Here is a 21,215-nt window from a genome sequence, read left to right as displayed (position 1 = left end):
AAGATTAGAAACTAAAAAACTACATTAAGATACCTTCTTCTGCTTCCAAAGCCTGCTCCAAAGCCAAAGCAGTAACGGAATGTATATTTTTTTACTCAGTAGTTTTATACAGGTACGGAAAAAATTATTACTCTTCAAACCATTTAAAAAATATATAGGTGGCGCCCTGTACAAATAGGAGTCATATTGATATCAAAATCAAATTTCTCATGTCAAAAAACTTCCAGACTTGTTCCAGACACTAATTTTATCCAAATATTGGCGTTACTTCAGAAATTATTTGGAAAAAAACGAAATAAAAATGAAACTTTTACACCCTGTATCTTCGAAACTAAGCATTTTAGGATTTCAGGACATACATTTATACGAACTTATATTTTACTTGCATTTGTGATAATAATATGATAAGAAATATAATATCTGATTAAGACATGGAATATTTTTTAACAATGGTGTTTAAATTAAGATATAATTATTAATTATCTAAGTTCTTGTATACAAGGTGCCCCAGGCTGAGCGTGCATTAGAAGATTTTAGAGAAATACAATATATATACATAGAAAATTTTTTGCACATCAATGTTTCACAACCAGATCTATATCGACTAAAAATATTTTCAATATGACGGCACCTCCGGAAATACCGAAAATTGACAAAAAATTGTTTAAATTTTAGGGGTAGCCTATTGAACTTAAGGATGTTATTATCAACTTCCGGTATTTCCGGAAGTGCCGCCATATTGAAAATACCGTATGAAAAAAACGGCGTCCAGTTGGCTGGGAAATGACGATCGATGACATTTCCCATATAAATTTACATATAAAATAACAGCGATCTTCATTTCATGGCTATCGCTGACGCCGTTTTTATTCGATCATACGGTATTTTTAAATCATAGATCTCGTTGGGAAACGCAAAAAATCTCCGATCTAGATATTGTAGTTCTCTAGAAACTTCTAATACACGCTCAGCCTGGGACACCCTGTATACAGATTGTACGAGCATAGGAAAATATAGTGCAGGTATATAGTGCAATATAGTGCCAAACCAAAACAAATTATACAATTCATATTTTAATTTTTAACTCTATGAATTCATAACAATAATTTTGATCAGTCATTGTTTTATTTCCAGATTATAATTCAAAAAATACAATTTGTTGGATGACTTTCAAATTTTAGCCTAATAGGTACTTAAGCGCACTCCACACGGAACGACTTATCGTACAATTTGCTTGTCCACACGCTATTGATTGTTTTGTCGGCGCAAGCAAATCGTTGCGTTTAGACCCCACTTTAGAATCTACTGTATATTATTACGATTTAGTTTAATCAATTTTATCAAGTTATCTTTAAAAAAGGCCTGTGTCCTGTGTAACTGTTACGGTATACCACTGTTACCACTGTTACATTTGTATTTCTAGCTAAAATATATATTTTATACAAAATCTGGTGCTTTAAAATAAAGTTTAATAACCCCATTAACCGGGTTAATAACCACTCCCAATAAGAAAGCTTTTTAACCCAAGGTTTTTTTAACCAAGTTTTTGACGTCTGACATAACCTTACTTTTCAATGGGCTACAAAGGTTACGAAATATAAATAGAAAGTCATTTTTTTAGTTAAAAAGAAAGATAAGTATCAATTATACACCTGTTAGATTATTTTATTATTATTTAGTACTGATCTAAAATGAGTGGCGAACCAAAAATTCACGTAGGGTCTAGAAAAAGCGAGGTAAATAATATATATTTAATAAAATAATTATGAAAAAATTTGATCTATTTTAAATTTTAAGTTATTAATGTTATTATAATATTTTAGCTGGCTTTAGTCCAGACAAGACATGTTATAGCACTGTTAAAACAGCTTCATCCTGATAAGGACTTTGAAATTGGTATGATACAAACATTTAAGTATATTGAATTCAAACATTATAATAATGAATGATTTTTTTCAGTTACAATGAGTACGTTAGGTGACAAAATTCTTGATATTCCCTTACCGAAAATAGGCGAAAAATCACTATTCACTCAAGAATTAGAAATAGCTTTAGCCAGTAAACGTGTTGACTTTGTTGTTCACTCTTTGAAAGACTTACCGACAACTTTACCAGATGGCATGGCAATAGGAGCAGTATTATCGAGGTAAAATACAATAAAAAAAAAACATTAAAAAGCTTTTAAAACTTGTTTTATTCAGAGAAGATCCCCGTGATGCCTTAGTTTTACAGAAAGGTTTAAAAAATTACTCTCTTGCAACATTGCCCGAGAATAGTGTTATTGGTACATCAAGTTTACGAAGGACTGCACAGTTAGCTAAAAAATATTCACATTTAAAGGTTGAGAATATTAGGGGTAATTTGAATACCAGGCTGAAAAAACTGGATGATTTAGGCACTTATCAAGCTATTATTCTGGCTTCTGCAGGTCTTATTAGGATTGGTTGGAAAAATAGGATTTCAAAGGTAAGCACTAATAATAATAATAAATAATCTTTGTTTCAAAAGTATGTTACAATATCATAAAAGGAAATAGGGTCATAAAACAACAATAACTTAACCTAGTTTAATAATTACTTATTACCTCAGATTAAGAACAAAAATTTATGTAACAGATTTTTACAAAGCACAATATTTCTTTTATACAGGGTGGTCCGAACTGTATTCCGGAAACTTCGGCAGTATATTCTGCAGATAAAAATAAGTAAAAAAGTTTGTATAAATGTATGTCCTAAAATACTTAGTTTCGGAGATACAGGGTGTAGAAGTTTCATTTTTATTTTGATTTTTTTTACATAATTTCTGAAGTAACGTCAATATTTGGATGAAAATTGGTGTCTGGGAGTTTTTTTGTCATGTGAAATTTCATTTTGATGTCAATATGACTCCTACTTGTAGAGGGCGCCACCTACATATTTTTAACTGTTTTGAAGAATAATAACTTTTCGTCCGTACCGGTATAAAGCTAATGGGTAAAAAAATATACATTTCCGTGATTTTTTATGTAAAAAATGTCTCTTGGTAAAAGTCTCTACGAGCAACAGTTCTAAAGATATTTAGAATGGAAATAGTCAATACATGTCATTATTGACAAAAAATAAACACACGTTGAGTATAGTTATTTGACTGAAATAATATTTTTTTTTTTGTTAATCAGTCATTTTTGTAAGTTTTTGTAAATTAATCATAAATTTTTCTGCGAAAAAATGATGATTAAACAGTTTCTGTGGAACTTTTGGCACAAAAACATTTCAAATTTATGATTTTACATAAACATGACATGAATCTCTATTCAATGCAGCAGAAAAATGTCAAAACTGTCAAATTTCGGAACGAACTATCGGATGTATGTGACCGGCTTTTTTTATTTCACAGGATAACTTCAAATTTCGGATGTCGTACCATCGGATTTCGGATGCATGAGACTCCAGCTTAAGCTTGATTTTCATGCGTCCGTTATCCGTTGATACGATGGTCCGATATTAATTTTATTGGTTGAATTTAAAGACTTCCATTGGTTAGAAACGGTTAACCAATCGAAGCCTTTAAATTCAACCAATAAAATTAATATCGTATCATCGTATCGTCGGACAACGGATGCATGAAAATGAAGCTTTAAGCTTGATTTTCATGCATCCATTATCCGACGATACGATGATACGATATTAATTTTATTGGTTGAATTTAAAGATTTTGATTTGTTAGAAACGGTTAACCAATCAAAGCCTTTAAATACAACCAATAAAATTAATATCGTATCAACGTATCGTCGGACAACGGATGCATGAAAATCAAGCTTTACTCGTAGCGATTTTTACCAAGAGACGTTTTTTTTACGTAAAAAAAGTTGTAAATGTATATTTTTTTACTCAGTAGTTTTATACAGGTATGGACGAAAAGTGATTACTTTTCAAACCAGTTTAAAAATATGTAGGTGGCGCCCTGTACAATTAGGAGTCATATTGACATGAAAATCAAATTTATAACGTCAAAAAACTCCCAGACACCAGTTTTCATCCAAATATTGACGTTGCTTCAGAAATTATTTGGAAAAAATCGAAATAAAAATGAAACTTCTACACCCTGTATCTCTGAAGCTCACCCTGTTTAATCTGCAGAATATGCTGCCGAAGTTTCCGGAATACAGTCCGGTCCACCCTGTATAATTTGCTAGGTGGTTAAATATTTTCAAGCAATAATAATAATGTCTTAATTCAGATAATTTAAGCCTGTGTACTGGATAATTATAAACAGAATGCCTGGTGTTATATCTGTGGCTTGTTAATATCAAAGGATTCTTTATTTTTAAAGAAAAATAAAGTTCACTCCTGAATTAAAAAAGCTGTTATTACTTATTTTTAACTCTGTGGTTATTACTGTTAGTAAAAGTAATCCCTAATTTTAATAATAATAATAGCTCCCGTATATAGCGTTTGCCTATATAGTCTATAATCTAATCTAATTTTAATACTATAATAAATAAATAATATACTGTATCACAGAAAAAACGGTGTCAAATACGGCTGTGGATCGACAGTCGATAATAATTTTAGGGAGGTCAATCTCTAGACAATTTTTTTAAAATTGACATTAAACTGCTTAAAAATTGACACTAATATAGAGAGATTAAAAAAGGATAGAACATTTCAAGACATACAAATCTTTATCCAAATTAAATTAAAATTTTAAACTACGCCATGCCACTTGAATTTTTTTTACTCAGTATAAAAACAAATTAAAACCTTTTTAAAGAGCAACTAGTAGTACATATCATATACCTACCCTATGTTTTATTTTGTCAATCTATTTACAACTAATTTTGTGAACTAAAAAATTTAATAACCAGTTTTATTATAAAAGGCAGACAAATTTAAAATATAAAATTAAAAAAACATCGAATAATAATTTTAAAAAAGTATTGTGAAACTTTTAAAATTGCAATTTTTATTTAATCAAAATATTTTTTTTTATATTAACCCTCTATGACACGGCACTGGCCCAATAGCTTTGATATTAACTGGTTACAATATTGTTCTTAGTGTTATTGATCCCTAGTATTCTTCTATTCTTCAGTCTTTTCTGTCAATATAATAAACCCAGTATCCTAACATGATTTTATGTATATTTAGGATATTTAGACAGCACATAGACATAATAAATTGTTTCTTATGTCTGTATTTACTCTATTTCTAAAAGATTTAAATGAAATATGGTAAAAGATTTTTAAACAGTCTTTCGTAGTCTTTTGAACCAGTACAATGGCTAAAAGCCTTTTCAGAGTTGGGTTCAATTTTGTGTTTAACTTGTTGACCCGTCTTGCAACATTATATTGCAAAGTGTCTTGTATTTTAGAGTAATTTTTGTGCTGTTAGTGTTTTTCTACCCAAGACATCTATCTATATAAAGGGAGACGAAACTACCGCGATCAAACATCGTTTATACAAAAAGCGACGATGATAAATTTCTGCGAATTTCGTTAGGTCTGCGGCTTCCGTTTGAAAACGAAATATCTTATTATTATGTTTTTTTGGGTACCTATAGAGTACCTTATATTACATTAATATAATATTATAAACAAAAATTAATTTTTACAATTGTTCGACCGAAATGGCAGAAATGCACACGAAACTCAACACCGTTGCCATTATTTATGTACCTAACTCATTTTAACTCACATAAAAGTTTTAAAGTATATAAGATTGTAAACAAATAGAGTTTTTAAATGGAGTATTAGAGTATAGTCTCCCTCTTATTTAGATGTCTTTGGTTTTTTTCTATTCTTGTTTTTTGTGTTATTTTTATAAACTTTTAGATGCTTGATTCTGAGGAATTCCTCTATGCAGTGGGCCAAGGGGCACTGGCTGTAGAATGTAGGGAAAACGATGAAAACATAATAAAACTACTAGAACCACTGTATGATCTCCAAACAGCGTTAAGGATAATCGCAGAAAGAAGTTTTTTAAAAACTCTGGGAGGTGGCTGTAGTGCCCCTGTAGCTGTGACTTCTAATTTGATTTTAATCAAAGAAAAAGAGGTAAAAATAGGTGTTTTTAATTTATTTAGGAAAAAATTAACGAAATTCTATATAATTTTAGGTAGAATTATCTCTAAAAGGTGCAGTATGGTCTTTGGATGGCAAAGAAGAAGTTTTGGATAATGCTAAGACTCAATTAAATGTATTAGATAGTATCAAATGTGCAGAGTGTCCCTATAAAAACGGTTTTATCGAAATTATCGACATAGGTAATTGAAAATCGATACAAAAATTATAGTTTACATGATTTTTGTTATGTTGTTTTATAGAATGCTGTATTAGTTGCCCCGTTTCCCCGAACAAAATGCCTCCAGCTAAAAAAACTAGGTTAAATATTACAAAAGAGTTACTAGAAAATGATCCTCATGAAAAATGTCCCATGCAGTTGCCTATAGGCTTGGATTTTATGGGACAGTGTCCATACTTAGAAGGAGATCTACAGGTAAATATAATATTGTACAGGGTGGGACAAATTCGACGCTTTTAAATGGAAACACCCTTTTCTATAGGAGATAGACGAAAACTAATATCGGTGTCTGGAGCTCAATTTTCATCAAAAACATGATGGTGAAAACCGCACATCAATATCTGTTACCGTTTCGGAGTTACGGGGTGTTTTTCAAAAATGTGCATTTTTAACAAATCCCTGTAACTTTTTTGCTATGGAAAATTTTGTATTTTTATTGAAACATTTCCAAAGCACCTTTTACGTAGAATTTAATGGTTTAAGTATAATTTTTTTAAAATTAATAATTTAAGAGTTATCAACAGAAAAATTGATTTTTTATTTGGGACACCCTCTATATTTTTAATTAACTGAAAAGAATTTAAAATTACCTTTCCAAAAATATAGCACTCTTGATATTTTGTTATAATCCCCTTCGAAATACAGAATTTATAAAAGTTGGCCACTTTTAACTAGTAGGCTTTACTTTGGACCCCTTATTGATGATATGCCCTTAATGGAACTCGGAAACATATTTTTCCAGCAAGACGACGCACCGCCTCTGAACGCTGAAGTTATCAGCAAATTTTTGCAGTCAATTTCAAGAATAATTGAATAGCTAACCAAGATCCCAGCCGTTGGCCGTCGAGGCCACCTGACTTAGTGCCCCTGGATCTAATCCTATGGATATATTTGCGGAAGAATAAAGGTTCCTTATTCTTCCGTATAATCTAGTTTTAAGGTTTAATCGTTTTATACTTTTACTATGCTCTCGGGAACAGCATGCGGCCCATCTGGCTGCCGATACTCGTTGCGTTCACTACTGCGCATCGGAAGAAGATCCAATATATTTTTTTTAATTTAGACCTATAAATTCTAGTATTGAATATAAATCGAACCTGTCTCCATAGCTCAGTGTGTAGAGTTTCCAACTACGAGCCGAGGATTCAGAGTTCGAATCCGGGTCAGGGCAAAGACTTTTTTATTTTATTTTCGTTTATATTCTGATAGGAAAGTATTAAATAATTCTGGTTATTAAATAAAAACAAATATTTAATACTTTACTATCAGAATATAAACGAAAATAAAATAAAAAAGTTTTTGCACTGACCCAGATTCGAACTCTGACTCCTCGCTTGATAGGCAGAACCTCTTCGCGCGGAGCTATGGACACTCGGTCGGTTTATATTCAATACTAGAATTTAAAGGACTAATAAAAATATAGGATCTTCTTTCAATGCACAGTAGGGAACGCAACGTTTACCGGCAGTCAGACGGGCCTCATGCTGTTCTAGAGAGCATAGTAAAAGATGTATCAAAGAGCCAGACGTCTTAAAATACTTGTTTTTCCGACGTTGCTAGCTCTCGTACTATAAGTATAATATACTTTTTTAATGAAACTCACTTTTATTTTCTTCCTAGAAATCGATTAATATATAGGGTGTTCCGTTAGAAAAAACAACTTTGATGCGTAACTTTTTTTGGGGATGCCCTGTACAACTCTATATTTTTATAAAATGCTTTCAATTACCGTTTTCCTTGGAGTCTCCGCGTCTATGAGAGGTGCCACCCTGTACATTGGTTTATATTAATAGAACATATAATATACTGTATATTTTTTTTTTTTAAACAGACAATCCACAATCATTTACCTCTAGATGGTTCACCAGCAGAAATAAAAAAAATTGCTCAAGAATGTCCATATTTAAAGCAAACTACAGGTAAGTAACTCATTGAAAATCACAAAGTAATTTTACACTTAAAATAAATTGTACATTTTTTTTGTTTGTTTATTTTTAGAAAGACTAAATAATATTGTTAGTGCCCCCTCAGTGAGTATAGAGAATAACAACAGCAATCTTTTTGTTGGTTTAGTTTCTCATAAAAGTATCACAAAAGAAAATTTAAAAAAGGCTCAGATACTGGGAGAAAATCTAGCTAGGAATCTGATCCAAAAAGGGGCCCTAGATATAATGAGTAAGGCTCAGGCGATTGTACATGGTGGAACGAAAGTTAAAACTTAAGAAATATAGAGGGAAAATGATTGCTTTATTTAATATATTCGTTATATTTTTTGGTTATTTAAATAGGTCTAGAATGGTGGTAAATTATTGTTATAAAATTGGTTTAAATTTAGCTTACGGTTTGAGTATTAAATATTATATCTATGTTGGTTTTAAAATATATATAAAATTAAAAGATGAACAAATGTAGTTTTTGTTATTCGCCTAGTTTAGTTTAGTCTGGTTTAGACTGTTGCATCTACTTGTCATTGTCTTTTTGGCGTGAAATACACGTAATAAATGTAAAAACCCAATAAAATCTTTAATAAAATGAAGAATATTATAGTGGCATTTCCCTTCCTCAACAAATTTCTGTTATTTTTACCAAAATTTCGAATTCTTCGCGTAATAAAAAGACCAACATACAGATATACTAAAATATGTTTCTTTACTTGCATTAACCGTTAACAGAGTTTATAAAATACCCTTTTAAAAATTTTAAACCACTAAAATCTAAGCTATTTTACACGTAAAAAACTAGATTTTTAATCCATGTTTTTTTTTAACTCGCCCATCCCTAATTATTCTGCCACATTTATGTCCTCTGTGGTGCCTTTAATTTGTTTTCTTCTATGGTGCTGACATTTGACATTTATTATTATTTATTATTGATCCAGAAATGTTTTAAAAACAATTTATTCTAAAAATTATACACTTCCTAGCGTAAACAAATTTAAAGAAACTTATTTTATTAAGTACTATACTCTATTATAATGAACAGTGATATGAACGACGAGAAAATGGAAGAAGATATTGCTCCAGTCACTCTGGGGCAACCCCTAAGTTATTTTCTCCGACAATTAGAAGATTATACACCAACCGTATGTATTAGTGTATTTTTATGTTATAATAGCTAGGTGCATTATCCATTCCTTTAAACAACATCATTTTTAGATTCCTGATGCTGTTACAGCCTATTACTTGAGATCTTCCGGTTTTGAACCAAAGGACCCCAGACTTCTACGGCTCATTTCAATTGCTGCACAGAAATTTATCTCGGATATCGCAAACGACGCTTTACAACATTGTAAGATGAGGTCTACCAATGCAGGAACAAGTCACGGGGGCAATGCAAAGGTAAAGAAACAAAATAATTTCAAAAAATTACTTTTCTCTGACAGGGGTTCAATAACTACTTAAATACCGTTTTTACTTGGTTTTAGAGTTCAAAAAGTATAAAAGATAAACGATATTGCTTGACTATGGAAGATTTAACTCCTGCACTGGCTGAATTCGGGATAGTAATTAAAAAACCACACTATTACGTCTAAATCAAGGGTTCAATTAAATAGTTTATATTCAAATAATCTTTTAATAAATTAATATTACTGGCTAGTTGTTTAAATTTGTAAACAAATTAATATTAATCTAAATAAGGTAATATATAATTATCTACAATCGATACATTTATGTGCCACTGAAAATGGTTTATTCCTGGCACAGTTATAATCTTTAATCGCTTCTGATCATACAGGGTCTTCAATCCAATCTTATCCTCAGTGTATATTTCTCTGTTCATGAAATTAACAACTGTACCGTTGCTATTATAAAATCCAAATTGACTAAAGAGAAAAATAAATAATAATTTTTTCTCAATAGAAAAATGGGTTATTCCTACCTAGATTGCCAGGGGGTAATTACGTTATCGTCTGGGCCCCCAATTAGTACCATTTTCTTCAGTTTTAACAGAGCATTTTTAAAATCTTCACTCTTATTTGACGGTAACTCATTGTTTATGTATGGTAAGTAATTAGAATATTCTAGAAAGAGTTTCTGATGGTAGGGATCATTCCAATAATTACCTACAGAGATGTGTTGGCCTACTCTGGAATAAAATAGTTCAAAAGCCGTTTCTAAAGCAAGGCCGGGAAAATACAAGTGTAAAAACTGAGCTAAAAAGTCCAGATTTAATAGTTATGCCCTCAAAATCTAATAAGAACAACTTAAAATGTACTTACTACCATACTGCCCTGCTTGTGGGCCGCTCAGAGATATAAAATTGTGAACTTTGTGATCAATATTAGCCTGTAATACAGTTCTAGCTAACAGTGCACCTTGAGAATACCCTAATAAATGAATACCATGGGGGTATTCTTCAGTGACATTGTATAGGGTCTCAGTAATTTGTTGTACTTGGTACCACATGTTGTCCAAGCTGGACCACCCTTCAAAACTATCAATATTATAGATGACTGTTCCAGGGTGTTTCTAGAAGTATAAATATAAAGATTACCATAATTATTGAATATTTTTACTAACCTCTTCGATTCGAGCTTTTATAATCTCCATGCTATGCGCTCCAGTTAATATTCCATGTATAAGTATCACTGGTTTGTAAGAATATATGTATTTTAAGAGTGTTATTAGCACAAAAACTCTAGTCCACATTTTTAAAAATATATTAAAAGATGTTTATACAAAATAAAGGTCTTGTTTTAACTCATAGAATATACAAGACTCATACTTTATAGTTATGTTTTGCAACGCCTTTAATAAACAATTTAATTTCCTAATAATATCATTATCAACCGCAGATATCAGCGAACTTATATATGACTTATATTCTCTTTGTTATTGTATTCAAATTTAATAAATTTATTCCAATCGGTAATGATAAAATATGTTGCTCTTTTCTATGATGTTGCTGTCTTTGTTTATTTTTATTGCCATTTGTTGCTCTTTGTCTAATTCACAGAACAAGGCAACAACCAGTCCATAGAAAACAAAACCAGTCTAATTAGTAATTAACCATAGATTACAATTTAGACCAGGGGCCTGAATATAGGCCAAATATTTTCAAGAAATTAATTAGCGCAGCTCAACTAGATGGCGCTAGGTACTGAATGCAACCAGTTAAACACCCATTAGTCAGCCATTTTCTGTCAGATGAAGCGCACGGCGCGGCACGCGTCGATTTCAAAGTTTGTTGCGTTGATCGGTTGTTTTCTAAGTTTTTTTTCTTTCGTGATTACTATAATATTAACTTGTACCCTATTTCTAGCATATATCGACGTACGTATAAACGGTAAGTTTATTATAAATAATTTTGCATAGTAAAAGTAGTTAATTTTTATTTATTTTTTAGGAAATTGCTCATTTTAGTTGTGGAGTGTTTGGTTGTGGTAGAAGCTACCGCAACGATGAAAATGCATATTTATTCCGTATTCCTAATCCCAAATATAAATGGGATTTATTCCAGTCTTGGTGGAGAGCAACAGGAAATACTAAATTTTCTACCTTGGCACCAGAACAAGTATACAAGAAAGTGTATATTTGTAATAAGCATTTTACAAATAGTGATGTAGAAATGCTACTAAAGAAAATAAAGAACTGTGTGCCCTCTTTACATCTCCCAGGTAAATATGTAAGTTAGTTATATTCTGGTTATATATGTATATGTGCAGTTAATATATGTGGTGTCCTCTATATGTTATAGGGCTTGTTTCTCTCTACAATTTCCTATCTCACAATGTACCGTTTGTGTCCGGGAAGGGTTCATAGTTTCATATTTGTTGATTTTCGAAAGAAATCAGTACATGTATATTATTTCGTATATTTATCATTTTATTGATTTTATGGAAAGCACTGTTCATTAAAATGTTGCATCCTGTTATAGGGCTTGTTTCTCTCTACAATTTCCTGTCTCACAATATACCGTTTGTGTCGGTGAAGGGATAATAGTTTCATAGTTGTCGATTTTCGAAAGAAATCAGTACATGTATATTATTTCGTATATTTTTCATTTTATTGATTTTATTGAAAGCACTGTTCATTAAAATGTTGTATCCTATGTTATAGGGCTTGTTTCTCTCTACAATTTCCTGTCTCACAATCGGTGGCATGCTCCGAATTTGGACAAGAGCCTGATAAATAGCTGTGAGTTCGGCTGTTAAAGTACCAGAGAAATTAGGTAATCTGATTTTTTTATTAGCAACCGGGCTGTAAAAAGCACAGCCAACACCTTGGTCAGATTTCGAGCCATCTGTGTAAAAACAAAGTCACGATATTTTTCGTCTAAAATTTATTATAGGCTAGTTTTGTAAAGATATCTGGATGTTTCAGATTTTTTTAATGTACAAAGTTCCACATTAACTGAAATAAGATCCTTCCATTAAGGGGGCAGTGTGTCGGAAAAAGTGGATAGGTACAGGGATATTAGGAATGTTTTGTTGGGAAGAAAATAGGTGGTATCTTATATTAATGGGGCGTTGCGTTGGTATTTTGGATGAACGGTATATGTTTCACTGTCTTGTAAATTGAAAAACTTGCCATAGTCAATCAAAAAAAGCTTTGACTTAATTGATATTCCATAATTAAGAGTATGGAGAATTCTCCTGTGACACAAGGAAGAATATCCAGATAAGGCATAAAGACACCCAAAGATAATCGTAGCTCCTGGTGGAGTATTGTATCCAAGGATTTTAGGTAAGACTTTCTTCTTAAAAAGCTGTGCTGTGAACTGTGAACTGCAAAAACCATCGTGGATCGTGGCATAACGTCGGTTTCCAATGTTTCATAGGTATTTCATACATGCGTCCTTATATAAAATAAAGTTTCTTGTATGCAACACACTGTATTTTATTTATAAAATTAAACGAAAATAATAATAAATTTGAATAAACAATATTTGGCGATATAATTCCGGAAAAAGCCGAACCGCTCCGAAATTTTCAAAAGTTTTGGTTCGCGACCGTTGCAAGAATAGCGCTAAATAGCGTTTATATTGTCCTTATGGGCACTTTCCAATCTAAACTTGTTTCATTTATCTATGGTATCAAGAATGAAATCGAAATGATATTACCATAGAAACGCCTTTTGATTTTTAGGACTTCGCCTAAAACAAAACCGTATTTTCATGGTTTATTATTTTTTTTAAACGGTATGAAGATTTGAAAAAGTCTAAATGGGATTAACCATTTTAGAACAAGCAAAAAATTTTATGAAGAATGCATTTTCCTCTAAATTTCAATAATAAAAAACGTTATTTTTTTTGTAAAGCCAATCCGGGGACATATTTAGATAAAATGCTGTGTCTACAAAATAGTTAGTGATGGGATAACTCGAGCGAAAATTCGCTCGAGTACTCGATTATTGAAATAACCCACATCGCTCGATTATGAACGAGTGATGCAAGTGACGAGTACCAAGCGACGAACGCAAGCGATCCTAGAATGAAATAAATTGAAATCCGATTTTAATGTGACATACTCGATAAAAAGCCTAGCGAATTTTCTACATACATTGCAGGTAGCAAATTTATACGACGCCGTATATACCGGGTGCGTCTCAAAAGTGGCTCACCCCTATAACTTTTTTATTTTTTTAGATAAAAAAATGAGATTTGGTATATTAGCATATGACATAAATTAGGATTGATTGACGTATTCAATTGTTTTCTGTCACTTCCTGTTTCACCGAAAATGACTACAAATTTTGATTTTTAAATGGCACCCTCGGTATTTTTTTACTTTATTCGATAGAAAATGACATTCTAAATAGAATGACATATCATATGTCAACTTTTGACATATTCGCTCAAAAACAAATTGTATTTTATATCTCAATCTAGAGTGCCATGTCTGTGTTAAAAACACTAATTTTTAATCAAGGAGCCTTGGAAAAATAGATTTGATCGTCTAATGTTTATAGTGTCTTGTCCTGGCCGGTTAAAAGATGCCGAAATCGTATTTTTGATCATATCTCAATTTTTTTCAAATGGAACGAGGATGACTCATTAGCATATTTAGAAAAATAATTTTTTTACGAATAATTTGATACCACACTTTTGGTACTTCGAGTCAAATTGTCGTTATGAACCGCATGTTACAATTTCAAATAAACCATATGCGAAAATGTCAAAAGTTGACATGTGATATGTCATTCTATTCAGAGTATCATTTTCTACCGAAAAAAGTAGAAAAATACTGAGGGTACCACTTAAAAATCATAAGTTGTAGTCATTTCCGGTGAAACCGAAAGTGACCGAAAACAATTGAATATGTCAATCAATCCTCTATCTGTACGTTTGACTTGGTTTGAAATAAAACGAAAGGTAAACAATATCTAATTTTATTTTGCAAGAATCATACAATCGGTTTGTCAATATAACTAAATAAAAATATTATTAGTCACGCAACAATAAATAATTAAATTGATGAACATAAACATACTAAAAATACTTTATTAACCTTTATGATGTAAGCAATCACCAATGATCACCATTTTTTTTAAACTAACGTACTAAAATTTCGGTACACAGCCAACAAATCAATGGATAGTATAGTTGGTATAAAACAAACCGCACAGTTTACACATACAGTTGTTCTAAAAATTAACACCGGTATTTTTTAAATCAATCCATTGTCTCTGTTGCCAGTACACACAATTAATTATATACTTTTTTTGGCAAATTCTTATCAACAAATTCACCAATTTAGGTACAACTGTTATACTGTCCTTAATCACTAAATTTACACAGAAATTATAAGTTAAAAAAGCACTTGTATCCCGCTTAAATTTGCCTATTTATAAGACTAGTATAAATGGTAAAAATAAAGTAATCAATTCATATTACATACATATATAGATACAAACGTTTTTCATGTCAAATTAAGCATTCGCATAATTTAAATAAAATTGTCGCTTTGAAAATAAACTTACATGTTTCGGCATCATAGGAAGAGTAAGAGAAAAAACTGACGATGTCATAAAACTGACTTTTACAGAGGAAACTTATTTAATGTTGCCAAATATCATGTTAAAGATATACAAAATTTATCACTGTAAACGTTTTTATTTGTACATCGTTTGTTATACTCAATTACAATTTAGCATGTGTTTGGGACTTGGTATCAACAGATTATAAATTAATTACTTAAGAATCCCCATAAAATGGACATCGTTGTTTTTTCCCTTACCCGTTATATATACTGAATTCCGTCATTCCCTGTAATGGCTAGTCGTTTCACGTATTACCGGCACTGGTACATCGTTTGGTACTGTGGATCTCAGGCGTTCCCTGTAATGACGGAATATTTCAGTGAAACGGCGTAATTAGCTAAATTATTTAAGTTACCATGTATGTGTCCGTTTTAGGCGATCATTGAACTTAAGACAATGTTGCCTTTTAGTGCATCAAAGTAAAGTATTTTCCAATATTTAAGATAACATTTTGTACATTCATCACCGTTCGTAAAATAGAAACTGTACAGGGTGATTTCTTAAAATTTGGACAGTCCCTACTGATTTTATTACCGGAAATATTTATATAATCATAAGTCTTCATAGTCAATAATGTTTTTATCTGTTAGGTTTATTTTATAAACCTCCATCTTTCGTTACAAGAATACAGATAATTAGAAACCTTTCGATGTATTTTTATCTTAAATATTGTAATTACGGAAAATATCTTACTTTGATGCACTAAAAGGCAACACAGACTTCAGTTCAATGGCCTAAAACCGGCAAACCAACTTAAATAATTTACTTTAATTACGGCGTTTCACTGAAATATCCGTCATTACAGGAAATGACTGAGTTCCCCAGTCAAACAATGTACCAGATGGCATCATTCACAATTTCTAAAAAATGCAATTAAAATTTATAGAATATAAAATTTATATAATATATTTTTATAATAATTAGCTTATAAAACAATAAACTTTTCATTTCTAACCACAAGTTTTCATGACGGTTGATAATTAAAGGACAAAATGACATTACTCGCAAAGTTTGAAGTTTAATTAGTGGCAAAAGTTAAAAGTTTAACTTTTTCTACTAATTGAAAATTGCTACCACTAATTTTGACGTTCTGAATGGTTACATTGAAATTAGAGGAACAAACTTCTACTCCAATTGAAACCACTAATTTTTCCACTAATTCCGAGATTCTCGCCGGCAATACATGAATTAACTAGGCATTTCAAGTAATGGCGAATTTCACTATTTGGTGCCGACATTATAATGTCTTTAATTTCTTGTATACAAGAAGCATTTGTAAGCGCATCCAAAGAACAGAATACAAATTTTACATTTCCAAAAAATGGTTTAATAAATCATATTCTTAATTTGACATGACCTCACTTTATTTGAATTGCGATATCAAATAGTTTTTTTCTCTAATCGAAACATTTTCCAACAGAATACTAAATGGTTATCAGGCTCCAGCATTTTTACAAGCACGTATTCGCAACCTTCTCTTAAAAACTACCGTTCGACGTCATGTGATGTTCACGGAGATATACAGGATGTTCAAAAAATACACAAACTAATTTCAAGGCGCCATCCCTCGTCAGAAAGTATCAAAAAAGTTCCTATAAATATGAGTCCGAAAATGCATCGTTTTAAAGACCCGTGGGCTTCGGTGAACTATCCTGACACACGATTTTTCTTAGAAAATGAAGTTTATGTTACCTTAGAATGAACTTCTTGGCGTTTACGGCGTTTCACTGAAATATCCGTCATTACAGGAAATGACTGAGTTCCCCAGTCAAACAATGTACCAGTTGGCATCATTCACAATTTCTAAAAATTTCTTTGGCTAAAATCTGATGCGGAAAAACACGTTTCACATATAAAATATTCTTAAAAATGTTGTTATATGATTTTTATAGCAAATTCCAGGGCAAATTCCATAACCGATAATGAAAGAGTCGCGGACTTGTTTATATCCGTTTCTATGTTTACGCTGACAGTAGTGAAGGTCGAATTTTGACAAATATTGCGAATTGATACATGGTTGTCAGATCAGCTAGTAAATTATCCGAAATTTCATGCATCTTTTTTGTTTAGGGAAAAAAAATGACGTCATAGGTTGTTTTCTTTGGTTTGTGTTTGGCTCGGGTTGAGTTGATTTGGTATTTGTCGGTTTAGTTTGGTTTTGTATTGGTTCGTTTTGTATGGGTTGGTTAGGGTTTGGTCGGGTTGGTTTGGGTTGATTTGGCTGTTTTTTTTTCTGTTTATCTGTTTGATTGATATTTTGGTTTAAACAAGAGCGAAACAAAAGCCACCGAAACACGCGTAAGCGTGTTTTGGTTGCTTTTGTTTCACTCTTCTGTTGTTTTTTTTAGTTATCCTATTCACATATTACCAACGCATTTTTATTATTAAAAATGGCTATTTTTTCAAAATAAAAATAAAAAAAACAGAAAAAGAAAATTCAGTGGAACTGGCAACATTGCTTTTCTTTTTGTCGCCGTCATGTTAAATCGAGTGTTAAAATTCTCCATAACGTCAAATATGTGTCAAAAACTACGAAAATTAAATTAAAATATTTTAAAATTCTGTGCATAATCTCCATTTATTTTTATTTAAGCCTACTACTAAAAATGGTTACTTTTTGATAAAAAAAAAAGAAAAATGCGACCCGTGATATTAAAAATTTAAAAAATGATCTATTTTCTTATTAGGAGTAAAAATGATACTTTTTTCTGGCGAGTTTTACGTTTGACATGCAGTCGAGGCGCAAAATGTATTTTTACTCCGAATAGAACATGCTATTTTTTTCAAACGCCAAAAATAATTTTGTTAAACAACTTCAAACGTTTCACATACTATAAAAAGATTTAAAAGTATAAATATATCGAAAAACTATGGTTACGCTCTTTGAATTTGACACTGTGTCAGTTTAATAATATATTTTCGTGCTTTTGTGCTTAGGCGTAAAAGTGCTTTACTTTTATGCCTACGCGTTAAAATGACTTTTTTATGTTGTCAATCACGTCGCAAAAATTAATACTTTTGTGACGTTTGAAAAAAACATTTCCGAACTTATATTTATAGGAACTTTCTTCCATGTTTTATGATGGAGAATCATATCCTCAAATTTTAACGTGCATTTGCAGAACACCCTGTAGAGGTAGGGAGTATGAGCTTCGATTACTGAATTTTGTTTGTCTTCCGAGGACTAATGCTCATACACAGAGCCACAAGCTCAGAGAAAACTTAAGTCTTTCATCATTTACATATAACCAACATTCTTGTTATTTTATTTATTCTACGCATCTTCATGCTAATTCTTCCTACCTCTACGAATGTCTCCAGGATGTTCAACTAAAAATATACCACAAAAACGCGAATAATCAACGCAAAAAATGACGCTTAACATAAATAAAAAAAATCATCCGATACAAACGGTGATGTTACAGCTCACTTAAATTAACTTCTAGCTAGACTCCGAAAATGCCTTATCGACCACTTCCCAGAGAGGATACTTAATAATCTATTAATGTAGCATTTGACAATTTGCCATACAGTAGTAAGATTTTTTCAAATGCTCGGAAATAGGAATCGTTCGCTAAATGCATGTTTTTTTACATATTATACCATACGATCGAAAAAAACGACGTCAAAGACGGCTGGGAAACGACAATCAATGATAATTTTGGCCAGGTCAAGCCCTAGACGTCGCTTACTTGGCCCGTACTCTTCTTTATTTTTTAATGGCGCCTTCAGAAGGTTGTAATTTATTTCTATATTGAGTAAAAATTATTTTTTAGTGGTGTAGTTTAAATTTCAATAAAAAATATTTTCGAAATAGATTTGCGTGTCTGAAAACGGCTCTATCCTTTTTATATATTTGTATAATATATAGTCTAGAGATTGACCACACCAAAATTACCGTCGATTGTCATGCCCCAGCTGTCTTTGACACCGTTTTTTTTCGATCATACGGTATTTGTGTGCAGGACACTCCTAAAGTTTATCAAACACTCGGAAACTTACACGAGTATAAAAATCGTCACTGGCGAGACCTAAAGTTATTTATTAAACGCCTTCACTACTAACATACATATCAATTTCAGAGACAAATCTAGTGTGTAGCCACCTTTAATCTCTGTTGTGTGGCTAATGAACAAAAAAATACAGCTCTACTATGCTGGTAACTATTACTTATTTTTAATGTTGCCTTTAACCTCATTTTCTAAAGTGACATCTTAGTAAAAATCGTCTTTTAAGACTTCACGTCATTGTAGAACACGAATAAACATAGTAGGAGTCTACACACCTTAAAACTTTCTTGTATTTTAACTTCTAGTAAGCTTATTTTCATGACTTTGTAGCTAAATTATTTTACTTTTTAGTAGAATTTTTGGTTTAAATGAATTGTGTTGTGATAATTTAACTTTAAAATTTTTGACTAGCAGACCTTGCAGTCGAATGTTGTTCTGCAGCAGTTTAATAATCGTTGCAAAAAAGCAAAAATTAACGGTCGATAAACAATAATAGAGTATGATTTTACAATGCCAAAACCTAAAGCATGTTTTTAATGCTAAAATTGCTGTAAATCGTTACTATCTTCTCCAAAAGAAAATATCTGTAATAAAAATAAAGCTATTAAGATGAACCAAAAAACAAATTATTGAGAAAAGATGCACCTTGATGATAAAGTGGATTTTAAATTATTTAATAATAATAATAATAATAATAATAATAAAGGACTTTATTTAGTAGAAAAGAAGAAATACATAAGTAATAAAAAAATCGATAACATTTTCCAACAATTGCCGTTCGACAGCAGGCGAAGTCTAGCAGAGATGCTATTCCACTTAATAATTTACTTTGTTAAATCATTCCACAGGGTGTTTCAAACTTACCAAAATATCAACATTTTGTTTTTTACTTGTATAACAGACACAATGATGACTAACTTTATGTTTACAAAAAATACTAAAAAGTCAAACATTTAGCAGCAAATTGCTTAAAAAATCATTAAAATCGTCGCTAAATATATTGAACTTTAAAATCCACGAAAATTTTAAGACTGCATCAAAGGCCAAAGTCTCTGTGTCTTACAAGTTACAGGTTGAGTCTTAAATCGTCATTTTTTCTAAAATGGCTGGTATATTCGTGTATCCAGTACAAATGAAATCCTAAAAGTCATTTTAGCAAATTTTTGTCATACAAACCCCGTTTTGTACTTAAGATCTCTCCTTAAGACGTTCTTTTTCAAAACGTAGCCTTAAAACTTCTGCAAATTTGTCCGAAAATACTCAGACTGAGCGATTCCCAAAATTTAACGCTAAATCAATCTTATTATCGTCACTTAAACAACTAAACAAAGCCCATACATAACAATAAATAACGAATGTTGCTTTTCTCGAAATTATCGCTCAGAAAAAAACTTTTTTAAGTTTCTCTTTCTTTTTAAGTGCTTTCAAGACTATAGGGGCTTCCCCGTAATACTCTTAAATCTAACCTCACTATTTGGGTACTCCAGCTAGGTCTCCTTCGTATTATATGAGAGAACAAGCTCAATGTAACGGGCAACAACTTGAGAGAGCAGATAAAATAGAGGATTCTTTGAAAACTTGTGCGCAAAATTGGGAAGCTTTCATAAAACGAAATGGAAGCACGTGTGGAACTCGAACACCTTTCTGAGCCAAAGGACTGACTTACTTTATTCATCGTCGTGAAAAGAAAAGCAACATTTTAAGGTATCTAAAATGAGCCACTCCGTGATTTCATAAATGCACTCACCTGCACGAAAAATGGACACCTCAAAATTGTCATGTGTTTTAAAGTTGAATACATTTTGATGATTTTTTAACCAATTTGTAGCTAAATTATGTGGCTTTTTAAACTCTTCTTGTTAAAAATTGAAGTCCCTGTCTGTCAATTATAGGAGGGAAAATAAAATGTTATTTTGGTGAAAGTTTGAAACATTCTGTGAAAT

At 31.4% G+C, this 21,215-nt stretch overlaps 3 protein-coding genes across 3 annotated transcripts; 2 read left to right on the top strand and 1 right to left on the bottom strand.

Annotated features, from left to right (window-relative positions):
* The first annotated feature begins 1,342 nt into the window (after positions 1 to 1,342).
* LOC115877822 (porphobilinogen deaminase) lies at positions 1,343 to 8,684 on the top strand. The gene is made up of 9 exons (XM_030894180.1): positions 1,343 to 1,736; positions 1,824 to 1,896; positions 1,960 to 2,146; positions 2,202 to 2,466; positions 5,813 to 6,034; positions 6,096 to 6,243; positions 6,304 to 6,476; positions 8,113 to 8,200; positions 8,280 to 8,684. Exons 1-9 carry the CDS (start codon positions 1,692 to 1,694, stop codon positions 8,501 to 8,503), a joined length of 1,425 nt encoding a protein of 474 aa, XP_030750040.1. The 5' UTR covers positions 1,343 to 1,691; the 3' UTR covers positions 8,504 to 8,684.
* A 435-nt stretch (positions 8,685 to 9,119) lies between these two features.
* Positions 9,120 to 9,877, top strand: LOC115877746 (transcription initiation factor TFIID subunit 10). The gene is made up of 3 exons (XM_030894087.1): positions 9,120 to 9,363; positions 9,437 to 9,619; positions 9,706 to 9,877. The coding sequence occupies exons 1-3, from the start codon at positions 9,256 to 9,258 to the stop codon at positions 9,811 to 9,813; spliced, it is 399 nt and encodes a 132-aa protein (XP_030749947.1). The 5' UTR covers positions 9,120 to 9,255; the 3' UTR covers positions 9,814 to 9,877.
* On the bottom strand, positions 9,804 to 11,236 carry LOC115877676 (lysosomal thioesterase PPT2 homolog). The gene is made up of 4 exons (XM_030893970.1): positions 10,802 to 11,236; positions 10,501 to 10,750; positions 10,161 to 10,434; positions 9,804 to 10,104 (listed from the first exon to the last, which is right to left on the bottom strand). The coding sequence occupies exons 1-4, from the start codon at positions 10,928 to 10,930 to the stop codon at positions 9,906 to 9,908; spliced, it is 852 nt and encodes a 283-aa protein (XP_030749830.1). The 5' UTR covers positions 10,931 to 11,236; the 3' UTR covers positions 9,804 to 9,905.
* Between the last annotated feature and the right edge of the window lie 9,979 nt (positions 11,237 to 21,215).

This window comes from Sitophilus oryzae, unplaced genomic scaffold, assembly GCF_002938485.1.
Source record: "Sitophilus oryzae breed Bouriz unplaced genomic scaffold, Soryzae_2.0 scaffold_1000_pilon_pilon, whole genome shotgun sequence".
In the NCBI taxonomy this organism is placed as follows: domain Eukaryota; kingdom Metazoa; phylum Arthropoda; class Insecta; order Coleoptera; family Curculionidae; genus Sitophilus; species Sitophilus oryzae.
This window is presented reverse-complemented; position numbering and strand designations above follow the sequence as displayed.

Coding starts and splice junctions, on each gene's coding strand:
- LOC115877676 (XM_030893970.1), bottom strand. CDS start 10,930: ATGTGGACTAGAGTTTTTGTGCTAATAACACTCTTAAAATACATATAT. Junction 10,751..10,801: donor TAAAAGCTCGAATCGAAGAG/GTTAGTAAAAAT, acceptor TTATACTTCTAG/AAACACCCTGGAACAGTCAT. Junction 10,105..10,160: donor ATTACCCCCTGGCAATCTAG/GTAGGAATAACC, acceptor TTTTCTCTTTAG/TCAATTTGGATTTTATAATA.
- LOC115877822 (XM_030894180.1), top strand. CDS start 1,692: ATGAGTGGCGAACCAAAAATTCACGTAGGGTCTAGAAAAAGCGAG. Junction 2,467..5,812: donor GGAAAAATAGGATTTCAAAG/GTAAGCACTAAT, acceptor ATAAACTTTTAG/ATGCTTGATTCTGAGGAATT. Junction 8,201..8,279: donor ATATTTAAAGCAAACTACAG/GTAAGTAACTCA, acceptor GTTTATTTTTAG/AAAGACTAAATAATATTGTT.
- LOC115877746 (XM_030894087.1), top strand. CDS start 9,256: ATGAACAGTGATATGAACGACGAGAAAATGGAAGAAGATATTGCTCCA. Junction 9,364..9,436: donor TAGAAGATTATACACCAACC/GTATGTATTAGT, acceptor CATCATTTTTAG/ATTCCTGATGCTGTTACAGC. Junction 9,620..9,705: donor GTCACGGGGGCAATGCAAAG/GTAAAGAAACAA, acceptor ACTTGGTTTTAG/AGTTCAAAAAGTATAAAAGA.